The sequence below is a fragment of the Gorilla gorilla genome, chromosome 3 (genome assembly GCF_029281585.2).
Source record: "Gorilla gorilla gorilla isolate KB3781 chromosome 3, NHGRI_mGorGor1-v2.1_pri, whole genome shotgun sequence".
NCBI classification, from domain to species: Eukaryota; Metazoa; Chordata; class Mammalia; order Primates; family Hominidae; genus Gorilla; species Gorilla gorilla.
The window spans coordinates 73,069,289-73,081,809 of record NC_073227.2 but is presented as its reverse complement, the minus strand read 5'-3'; the positions used below and the strand labels follow the sequence as shown (position 1 = coordinate 73,081,809).

Here is a 12,521-nt window from a genome sequence, read left to right as displayed (position 1 = left end):
TCCACCATGATCAAGTGGGCTTCATCCCTGGGATGCAAGGCTGGTTCAACATACGAAAATCAATAAATGTAATCCAGCACATAAACAGAACCAAAGACAAAAACCACATGACTATCTCAATAGATACAGAAAAGGCCTTTGACAAAATTCAACAACCCTCCATGCTAAAAACTCTCCATAAACTAGGTATTGATAAAAAGTATCTCAAAATAATGAGAGCTATCTATGACAAACCCACAGCCAATATCATACTGAATGGGCAAAAACTGGAAGCATTCCCTTTGAAAATGGGCACAAGACAGGGATGCCCTCTCTCACCACTCCTATTCAACATAGTGTTGGAAGTTCTGGCCAGGGCAATCAGGCAGGAGAAGGAAATAAAGGGCATTCAATTAGGAAAAGAGGAAGTCAAATTGTCCCTGTTTGCAGATGACATGATTGTATATCTAGAAAACCCATCATCTCAGCCCAAAATCTCCTTAAGCTGATAAGCAACTTCAGCAAAGTCTCAGGATACAAAATCAATGTACAAAAATCACAAGCATTCTTATACACCAATAACAGACAAACAGCCAAATCATGAGTGAACTCCCATTCACAATTGCTTCAAAGAGAATAAAATACTTAAGAATCCAACTTACAAGGGATGTGAAGGACCTCTTCAAGGAGAACTACAAACCACTGCTCAGTGAAATAAAAGAGGACACAAACAAATGGAAGAACATTCCATGCTCATGGGTAGGAAGAATCAATATCATGAAAATGGCCATGCTGCCCAAGGTAATTTATAGATTCAATGCCATCCCCATCAAGCTACCAATGACTTTCTTCACAGAATTGGAAAAAACTACTTTAAAGTTCATATGGAGCCAAAAAAGAGCCTGCATTGCCAAGTCAATCCTAAGCCAAAAGAACAAAGCTAGAGGCATCAAGCTACCTGACTTTGAACTATACTACAAGGCTACAGTCACCAAAACAGCACAGTACTGGTACCAAAATAGAGATATAGACCAATGGAACAGAACAGAGCCCTCAGAAATAATGCCGCATATCTACAACTGTCTGATCTTTGACAAACCTGACAAAAACAAGAAATGGGGAAACGATTCCCTATTTAATAAATGGTGCTGGGAAAACTGGCTAGCCATATGTAGAGAGCTGAAACTGGATGCCTTCTTTACACCTTATACAAAAATTAATTCAAGATGGATTAAAGACTTACATGTTAGACCTAAAACCATAAAAACCCTAGAAGAAAACCTAGGCAATACCATCGAGGACACAGGCATGGGCAAGGACTTCCTGTCTAAAACACCAAAAGCAATGGCAACAAAAGCCAAAATTGACAAATGGGATCTCATTAAACTAAAGAGCTTCTGCACAGCAAAAGAAACTACCATCAGAGTGAACAGGCAGCCTACAGAATGGGAGAAAATTTTTGCAACCTACTCATCTGACAAATGGCTAATATCCAGAATCTACAATGAACTCAAATACATTCACAAGAAAAAAACAACCCCATCAAAAAGTGGGCAAAGGATATGAACAGACACTTCTCAAAAGAAGACATTTATGCAGCCAAAGAACACATGAAAAAATGCTCATCATCACTGGTCATCAGAGAAATGCAAATCAAAACCACAATGAGATACCACCTCACACCAGTTAGAATGGCGATCATTAAAAAGTCAGGAAACAACAGGTGCTGGAGAGGATGTGGAGAAATAGGAACACTTTTACACTGTTGGTGGGACTGTCAACTAGTGCAACCATTGTGGAAGTCAGTGTGGCGATTCCTCAGGGATCTAGAACTAGAAATACCATTTGACCCAGCCATCCCATTACTGGGTATATACCCAAAGGATTAGAAATCATGCTGCTATAAAGACACATGCACATGTATGTTTATTGCGGCACTATTCACAATAGCAAAGACTTGGAACCAACCCAAATGTCCAGCAATGATAGACTGGATTAAGAAAATGTGGCACATATACACCATGGAATACTATGGAGCCATAAAAAAGGATGAGTTCATGTCCTTTGTAGGGACATGGATGAAGCTGGAAACCATCATTCTCAGCAAACTATCGCAAGGACAAAAAACCAAACACCGCATGTTCTCACTCATAGGTGGGAACTGAACAATAAGAACACATGGACACAGAAAGGGGAACATCACACACCAGGGACTGTTGTTGGGTGGGGGGAGGGGGGAGGGATAGCATTAGGAGCTATACCTAATGCTAAATGACGAGTTAATGGGTGCAGCACACCAACATGGCACATGTATATATATGTAACAAACCTGCATGTTGTGCACATGTACCCTAAAACTTAAATAATAATAAAAAAAAAAAGAAAAGAAAATTCTTTTCTTTAAGTATGTTAAATATTGGCCCCTACTCTCTTCTGGCTTGTAGGGATACTGCCAAGAGATCCACTGTTAGTCTGATGGGCTTCCCTTTGTGGGTAACGCAACCTTTCTCTCTGCCTGCCCTTAACATTTTTTCCTTCATTTCAACCTTGGTGAATCTGACGTTTATGTGTCTTGGGGTTGCTCTTCTCAAGGATTATCTTCGTGGTTTTCTCTGTATTTCCGGAATTAGAATGTTGGCCTGTCTTGCTAGGTTGGGGAAATTCTCCTGGATAATATCCTGAAGAGTGTTTTCCAACTTGGTTCCATTCTCCCCATCACTTTGAGGTACACCAATCAAATGTAGGTTTGCTCTTTTCGTATAGTGCCATATTTCTTGGAGGCTTTGTTTCTTTTCATTCTGTTTTCTCTAATCTTGTCTTCTTGCTTTATTTCATTCAGTTGATCTTCAATCTCTGATATCCTTTCTTCTGCTTGATCGATTCAGCTATTGATACTTGTGTATGCTTCATGAAGTTCTTGTGCTGTGTTTTTTAGCTCCATGAGGTCATTTATGTTCTTCTCTAAACTGGTTATTCTAGTTCGCTATTCATCTAACCTTTTGTCAATGTTCTTAGCTTTCTTGCATTGAGTTAGAACATGCTCCCTTAGTTCGGAGGAGTTTGTTATTACCCACCTTCTGAAGCCTACTTCTGTCAATTTGTCAAACTCATTCTCCATCCAGTTTTGTTCCCTTGCTAGCGAGGATTTGTGATCCTTTGGAGGAGAAGAGATGTTCTCATTTTTGGAATTTTCAGGCTTTTTGCGCTGGTTTCTCCCCATCTTCATGATTTTATCTACCTTTGGTCTTTGAAGTTGGTGACCTTCGGCTGGGGTCTCTGAGTCCTTTTTGTTGATGTTGATACTATTCCTTTCTGTTTGTTAGTTTTCCTTCTAACAGTTAGGACCCTCTGCTGCAGGTCTGCTTAAAGTCCATCCATGTTGTGGCAAATGGATATCCTTTTTAAAGGCTGAATAATATTTCATTATATATTAACCCATTATATACATATGTATTTTTTAAATTTTTTTATTTTTTCAAAAAATCATTGCCAACGCCAGTGTCAGAGAGCCTTTTCCCTATGTTCTCTTCTAAAAGTGTTATGGTTTCACATCTTACATTTAGGTCTTTTATCCATTTTGAGTTTATTTTTGTATATAGTGTAACATAAGGGTTCAATTTCATTCTTTGTATGTGGACATCCAATTTTCCCAGCAGCATTTATTGAGACTATTCTTTCCCATTGTGTCATCTTGATGCCCTTGTCAAATATTTCATGTATAGGATCTAATACATAATAAGCACACATACTAATTTTCTTTTAAATACAAAGTACCAGCTGTTTTGTATGAAGTCAGACATTAGACATGTGCAAAGATGTAAAATAATGCCACTCTTTTCACTACCTTATTTTGTTTTAGAAAATATAGTTATTTTTTGTAAAAATGTCACTTTTGTTAACATATAATGGGTTTATTGTCTCAATATGAATTAATAAATATTTTAAAATACTCCTTGCTTTCTTTTCTAACGCGTTGTTTTGTATCTATCCAGCTATCCATTCACCTATCCCACATGTATCAATAGATGTAATCCACATAAACAAAAATTACTGAGGAACTCTTCGGGTTTTTAAGACTGTAAACAGTTTCTAAGACCAAGAAGTTTGAGAACTTATGTTCTAAATCAGTGTCACTTTTGGATTCCACAGGAGAGTGATAGAAAAGCAATCCATTAAATAAATATGTAACAAATACCAACTGACACTGTTAATTCAAGAATTTATTTATTAATTCCATAAACATTTCTTGGGTATACAGTAAGTTCAAGTTCCTGTGTTAGGTGCAAAGAATACTAAGAAGCATAGGTAAGAGTTCTCAGCCCCAACTACTCTGAGTCTGGTGGTAATTGCTGTAATATAATAATAGTACAAACAAAGAGATGAGAGCTATGATAGAGAAAATGTTAGGAGAGAACTGGAAAGCCCAGGATACTGAACCATAGGAAATGGGGTTTTATGTTTTTTATTTATTTTGGAGTGGAGTGTAGAAGTAGAATAAGGCTCTAACATTGGTGGCAGTCATTAAGTGGCATCTATGTGCAAGGCACAACAGGAGATACAAAGATATCTACAACCTTCTGGGGAACTAGAAGTAACAGAAGGCATAAAACAATTATCAGAAAGAGGGAGAGATCAGAAGAGCAGAGTGACATGAAGACAAAGGGAAAAGAACCCAACAAAGAAGACGTGATCAGATGCTAGAGAGACATCAAAAGGAACAATACGTATCAGAAAGGAAATTTGTAAATAGAAATAATAATTATTAATTATTAATTCAGTGAAAACTATTTCTGCCTCTTTCTATTGAAAATAGAAATACTCATTGTCTCTCTGTTACTCACCCATACTCATCAGGCAATCCATTCATTCAAACTACAAGCACTAAGCCACCCACTGTGTACCAAGCCAATGGCCAATGAAGGACATGACATGTACACTATCTAGCAAGGTTTTTGATCCACACACACTTAACTATATCACATCATTGTAAGTGCTAAAAAGGCATCCATAAAAAGAGCTGTGTGTCCTTAGAAGCCAGAGCAATTAATTCAGCCTGTTGAGGGAGTGAAAAGCAGGGAATCAGATGTGGTTCCACAGAGAAAGTGACATCTGTATTTAATCATGAAGAATCAGATGGGTTTTGACAGGAAAGATGTGCATTTTTGTGTGCAAATGAGTGTACTGGAAGATGAGTGGTTATATTAGTCAAGGTCTTGGCAGGAAAAAGATGGCACGCCAACTGCATCCTGGCAGGAAGAAGCCAGGCAAACAATATCCTAACTATACTCTCCTCTCACCCTGTAAATCTCCTGCCTATGCCTCTCATAGGCCAAACTCAAATGAGAAGCAAAGCCTGGAAAAGGCAGTCCACGAAGGTCAGTCTCCAGAGGCACAGATATAGAGGGGCGGAGAGTGATCTGGAGGAACAACCAAATGAAAGTATTTCAGACAGACAACAAAGTCCTGGATCTGCAAAAGTTCATGTAGGGAAATAGGTAATAGAGAGGGAAAGCAATGAGAATAGGTAGGTGAAGCATGAGGCTAGAAGGCAGAACCATCTTTATAAATAGCATGCTTAGACATTTGGATACTATCCTGAGGGACCCACCAAAGGGTTTTAAGTGGGGGCATGGCATAATCATATCTGAGCTTGTAGCTCTGTAGATGCTACCTCCCCCAATCCCTAGTTGTTTGACTCCTCTCTCTAAAGAGGCCTGATAATAGAAGTCAGACAGATCCAGCTTTGTATCCTTGCTTACTTGCTATGTAACCCATCAGTGAGGACCCAGTCAGAAGACATTAAACACACCAGTGACATGAACAGAGAAAACTTAACATACAGAATTGTTAAGTGGGTAATTGAAAGGATAAAAAGAGAACTCCAAGGTACCAGGGAGGTAGCTCCCACCACCAGTGTGGAGGAAACAGAAGCAAGAGATTGAAATTATTAAAACTTACAAACGTAGGGACTGAAATGCAAACCTCTGACAATGGAGCACTACTTGGCTGGGGTGGTACCTCTGAGGAGAGGGTGCCCTGAAGCTAGTTTTCCAGGTGTTAGAAGAACTGCACACTGGATTCAGCTGCTACCACAGGAAAAACTTGCCACTGCTGTGGTGAAGGAGTATACTGTTGGCAAGATACTCACAAGCAGAAGGAAAGTCCACAGAAAGCAGAAACGAAGGAGAAGGTTGCTTCTTACCCTCTAGCCTTGAGGTTTCCCTCTAGTTCCCCTTATTAGCATAGCCTGACAGGGATCCAGCTGGGCAAGCTGAAGTGTGGTCTGAAAGTCCCAGCCCCAGCATCACGAAGTGGGAGTTTAGATCTGAGAGACAAGAACTTAACAATTGGCACAGTAATCCTGGAAAAGAAACCTCACCTTTGTGGTCTCAGTTTTCCTTGCCTGTGAAATGGGACTTTTAAAAAATTACCAAATTTATACTATTAGGAGCATTAAATGAAACAAACTATGCAAAGCTTCTTTTATAGTACCTGAAACAAAGTAGCTATTCAATAAAAGTTAATTCCCTTCCCCATTCCCCAAATTGTGGTATCAACTAATATATAAAAACAAAGATGTGTGTGAGTCAATAATCAGTATATGTCTCTTATGAGGCAGCCAGATGTTCTCATCCTTTATAAATGACCATATATCACATGGTATGTTAGTCTTACTAGGTTTTCACTTATCCTTTTTGCAAAGTTGGGCAGTCTCCCCATCTCCCCATCCATTTCTCACTCTTTCTCCTCCCATCCCTCTCTCTCTCTTTCTCTCTCTCTTACACACACACGTAACAAAGATATTTGCATGCACACATGCTCCTCTTAATCTCAGAGAAAATTTTTCCCGTGAAGGCAAAAATATAAATGTGATCAAAAACACAGCTATTATTCAGCCAGAACTGGATGAATTCACATATCAAAAACAGGAAGTAGAACACTCTCAATGCTGTTTTTAAAAAACACGTATCAAACAAAATTTTAAAGTATTTTGATGTATTGCTGTTTTTCAAAGCCAATACTGCTAAATGTTGAAATTCAGAAATGAAAGTAAGTGTGGCATTGGTGGAAAACAAAAATCACAAATCTTATCTGGGGCTTTATTAAGAGAAGCACAAGCCGGGAGCGATGGCTCACGCCTGTAATCCCAGCACTTTGGAAGGCCGAGGCGGGCGGATCACAAGGTCATGAGTTTGAGACCAGCCTGGCCAACATGGTGAAACCCTGTCTCTACTAGATAAAAATACAAAAATTAGCCGGGCATGGTGGCATGGGCCTGTAATCCCAGCTACTCGGAAGGCTGAGGCAGGAGAATTGCTTGAACCCAGGAGGCGGAGGTTGCAGTGAGCCGAGATCACGCCACTGCACTCCAGCCTGGGCGACAGAGCAAGACTTCGTCTCAAAAAAAAAAAAGAGAAGCACAGTACAGTACAGTGTTCAAAATAGGGGAAAAACAAGACAACATCTTTGTTCAGTTCTGGAATTCACATTTTAGGAGGAATGTTAACAAACTAGAGCTCTGCCAGTGACTTAAAACTAGAAGTTAAAGGTGGGAAAGGCTTGTCTTTTCCCAAATGGTTGAAAGAACTCATCATATTTAATTAGGAAAAGAGAGAATGGTGGTGAGTTTATAGGGCTGACACTAAGATGTCCCAGAACTAGGAGAGCAAATTAAGAAGTATCACCTTGTAATGGATCAGATTATCATCTAGAAATGTAACTCCAGAGATTTTTTCCATAAAAGTGTGACCACAGAGGATTAGGAATCCCAAATACAGTCAAGCGGATGTTGGCGGTGCAGGGAGGACGAGTCAGGAGGAATGAACAGAGTCAGGAAAGAGGCAATGCAATGGAATTATAACCAGGCTGAACATGGAAAAACTATTTAGAATTCTGCTTAAAAAAAGACAGGGTTATCAGAAGGGAGATATTTAGCATAAAGCCTAGAAAAAGATGAGTGAAGTGGAAAGAATGAATTAGTACATTTACGAGAAAGAAAGGAGAAATAATCTAACTTGATCTGTTTGCTTTGCATTCATTCTCATCAAATAACCTTATAATTTAGTTTCCCGTGCAGATTTTCCCATAGGCAGAGACTGTAACTATAGCTTACTCATTCCAGTTTGCTTGATAGTCATAACTTCCCTCTGCTCAGAGCTTTTATTCTCCTTCAAAAGTCCAGAAAATAGCTATTTCCCCCATTTTATGGACAAAGAAATTGAAGTTTGGCTAATAAGTGGCAGAACTGTGATTCACCCTCAGATATAATTGACTTTATACTCCATCACAATCAGAAGAGGCTAAAGTCACAGAAAACATAGAGAGACAAACAAGAAAGTGGCAAAGTCTAGTAGTGAATGCTGCAAAGAGGTCGAGAAGGATGGTGACTGGCAAAAATGTCCTTATATTTAGTGGTCTGGGAGGCTTTCCAGTAAAAAAAGTGTCATGAGCCAGACTGCACTACATTAGTAAGAAAATAATAAAGAAACAGAGGCATCAAGCATAGAACACTCTTTCAAGAACTCTGGCTACAAAGAAAAGACAGTATCATAAAGATATCTGTTTCACTTTGGCTCTAATATAATAGAATAGTTCTGCCACCCATTAAACACTGGGGAATATGTCCACTTTGTAGAGAACTATAGGACAGATATGTGAAGTTCCTCAACCACAATCATATTCCAGTGAAAGATTCTCCGTAAAATGTACCAGAGTTTGAGATGGGCATCATCTACTCATTTCTTCTGTGAGTGGCCATTTTAGACTTAAACAAATGGATTTCTAATGGTCTATTTGTTTTGTTACTTTCAGAATACATTTTTCATTATGAAAGCCAGTGGGAAAAATACAACTGCATTTCAGTGTTTTCAAAGTCACTTTTCTGGAACATATCTATTTAGTTAACTGACAATTTAATAACAAGCTCTCAGAAAGATGACATGTTTATATGTGCAATGATAAAATGAATTTTTCTCTGTCTTTTAGCAATTAAACATTTTTCCTTTAAGTAGATGATGTTTATTTCTCTTGGTGCTCATAACGTTTTAACATGAATTTACCTTGTACTGAGAAATTTTATATTTAAGATCTGAGGTTTCAATCATGGGATCCCTCCCCATAAATTTAAATACAAGGGAATCGTGAGTCTATAATTAAAATCTGTTTAACATCTCATAAATACTAGAAGCCTTTATCACAGTCAGAAAAATTTATACTTCAGTAGAAACTATAGCAAGGATGGGAGACTTGTGCAGTTTAAAATATATGTTATAGTTTTAAATGCTATATGATAAGCTATATGATAGGCAGTTTTCAAAAATCAATGTTTTATTATGTTTACAAGTTCCAGTTCTCTTCCTTACTGTTCATAGTTATGAGTCTGTTTATATATGAAAATGAGACACAAGAAATTCTGGCTAGTGATATGAAGCAAAAATGGGCAGCCATACTGTGTTATCTGTTACTAAAGAGTAGTTGGCACATGGATGGAGTATGCTTTGAATCAATCTTTTTGGTCCTTCTTACAACAGAAGTTTGCTAACAATCCTCTGTTTTTTTCCTTCTTTCTTCCTCCCACTCTCACCCCAGCCCCTATCTAGAGTTGTGGGATAAAGCAAACAATTCTATCTTAAAAAAAAAATTTTTTTTTTTGATTGACAGAAAACTCAAACATTTAAATGTGAATTGCTTATGGGATTACCTGTCGTTTTTAAAAATTTGTGGCTCTGCTTATTTTTCAAAGATACAGCCCTTTAGAAAAGTAGTTTGTTGCTCTTTTAAGAGTCCTGAATCGAGCAATAGAAACTGATTTATGCTCTGTGATAGTATCATAATGTTGTATCACTGAAACACAATATAAATTAACCTTAACATCAAGACCCTTTGTGCATTCCTACTTTCCTTGATTCACAATTTTTTTTTTTTTTAAACGGTGTCTCACTCTGTTGCCAGGCTGGAGTGCAGTGGCGCAATCTCAGCTCACTGGAACCTCTGCCTTCTGGGTTCAAGCGATTCTCCTGCCTCAGCCTCCTGAGTAGGTGGGACTACAGGTGCGTGCCACCACCCCCAGCTAATTTTTGTATTTTTAGTAGAGACAGGGTTTCACCATATTGGCCAGGATGGTCTCAGTCTCTTGACCTTGTGATCCACCTGCCTCGGCCTCCCAAAGTGCTAGGATTACAGGCGTGAGTCACTGTGTCCGGCCGATTCACAATATTAATTAGTTCTTTTTTCAACATACTTAAGAATAAGACACTCAATGAGGTAAATACACTTGTTACTAATGTGTACCTAGGGCTATGGAAAGGAAAGGAGAGAAGGGGATGGGAGATGGAGGGACAGAAGGAAGGAAAAAAGGAGGAAGAAAGGAAAGACAATTAATAGTCAAATGCCAGGATATCTCAGTGCAGCAAATTTGAGACCCACTCTAAGGGTGAGGGACCAGGCTAGGGCATGTCTGTCTGCTAAATTGTTTTTAGTATGATAGTTCATTTATTAATTCAAAACTAGTAAAAGAGCTCTCACCCTTCAAAACCACTTCTGGCATTGGCTGTATAAATTAGGATGATTTTATAAATAAAGTGCATATTACATGGCATCAGAATTCTTGGATTTGAATTCCAGTCCTACCACTTATCAGATATATGGCCTTGGGCAACTTATTTTTCTGTTTCAGTTTCCCTACCTGAAAAATGGGATAGTAATAGTATCTGTTTCATAGAATTACTCTAAGAATGAAATAAGATAACACATATAAACAGTCCAAAGACCTAGCATACTGTAAGTTCTCAATAATGGTTAGTTATTTCACTTTTCTTATCATCATTATGTTCCTTGCAGCCCTCAAATATAGTTACCTAATACACTAAAAGTCATACTCTTTTCATGTTATAACCCTGTAACATTTTTCTTCCTAGATTCATCCATATTCTGCTATTTTCAAATTTTGTTCTATTTCAACTTAGTTTGATTTTTGCCCCCATGTGTAATCAAGAACTTGGCCTATGAATCTCAGCAAAGAAAAATTTTCCCATCCAGTAAAATGTACTAATATTTACTGAATACCTAAGAACAGATTATAAGAGAGAAACCTTATTTTTAAAAGAGAAAAATAAAATTTTGCAAGCTTCCAGAAACAAATTCTACCTATTAACCAGATTCAATATCCATATTTAAATATTTCTGTATCAATAAAATTATTTAGTATTTTTTAAAACAAAAAAATTAAAAGCCAAATTTTTTTTCTAAAATCAACGCATTAGTTCTGTGGTTCTCTGACTTTTTGATCAAAAGAAAAAAAGCCATTTAAAACTTAAATTCCATTGCAATCATATTCATCTAATACCAAAGACAAAGCTGGATGTGAAAAAAAACGAGAAATAGAAAAATTAGGTATGTAATTCCTGGTGAAGAAGAAATAACACTGATGTGACTTGACAATTAGGACTCTAAGGGTGAGGGACTAGGCCAGACCATGTCTGACTGCTCAATTGTTTTCTCAGTACCATTTCAGTCACTAATTCGAAAGTAATAAGAGAACTTTTACCCACCATAAGTGGGGGAATAGGGGAAGAATGGGGCGGGAAAAGGGAGTAGGGGTAGAATAGAATTAAGGAGAGGTAGTCCAGACCAATTTTGACAGTTCTAAAATAGATCAATAAGAAACTAAAATAATTATTCTTTGTAAGCAAAAACTCTCCTAGAGAGTTCCCAAAGCTGAGTCTAAGAAAAGTGGTCATTGCTGAGCCCAAGGGCAGTGTGCACATATTCCTCCCCTATTCTTTCAACAGTATACAAAAGTCGTTACTACTTTGGCCTAGATTCCATGTTGGCTAGGTTGGCCCACAATTCAGAGCAGGTTTAAATAAGCTTCCTCAGAGGCTGCCTGTGTCCTAGGTTTAGGCTTACCCATACTCATCTTGATTGGCAGGTTTTCTCTGCTTGCCGCTTCCACTAGATGTCTCCGAACTTCCATCACTGCCTCTTTGTGCTTAGTGCTCAGTAAAGCTTCCCACAGGGCTTTGGCTGTGGTGTCACTGCAGGAAAATCACAAAAAGAGCTTTAGAATAAATTTCTACTGGATACTGGAAAGGGTTGAAAGCAAAATACTTTTTAAAATATATTTTTGGGCATTAATGTAGTCTTTCCTACTGATAGACTCTAAGTATTAGGATTAAATAAAGAATGCCTAATTCACATAATTGGCAGAAAATATTGAGAAATTAAGGAAACAATAAAATCAAGTGAAAAAAAGGAAGAAAAGCTGTACTGTGTGATGAGAAGTGTGGGAAAACTATTTGATAAATTTTTTCAAAGATTTTGCACTTAAATCTTTCAGAATTCAACTCAACATCACTAGAGTAATATAAATGTTATATAAGCCAAAATTAAATGCAAGTCTCAAAATGATTTATCAGTGATTATAAGCACTATATCAATTCGAGATTAAATACTTGTCCAAGAAACAAAGCAATCAGCATTGAGCATTTCATTCAAAAATTACTCAATAGACTTCCTAATTAGTAGGCTTCCTACTAAATGAA

General features: G+C 37.7%; 1 protein-coding gene across 2 annotated transcripts in view; it reads right to left on the bottom strand.

Moving 5' to 3' along the window:
• The window catches only part of SCFD2 (sec1 family domain containing 2), a 511,769-nt gene that overhangs the window by 431,633 nt on the left and 67,615 nt on the right, over positions 1-12,521 (bottom strand). For both annotated transcript variants that reach the window (XM_004038673.5, XM_063705303.1), the window contains exon 3: positions 11,887-12,014. In XM_004038673.5, the coding sequence (XP_004038721.1) occupies positions 11,887-12,014 (128 nt within the window). The remainder of the gene's footprint in view (positions 1-11,886; positions 12,015-12,521) is intronic.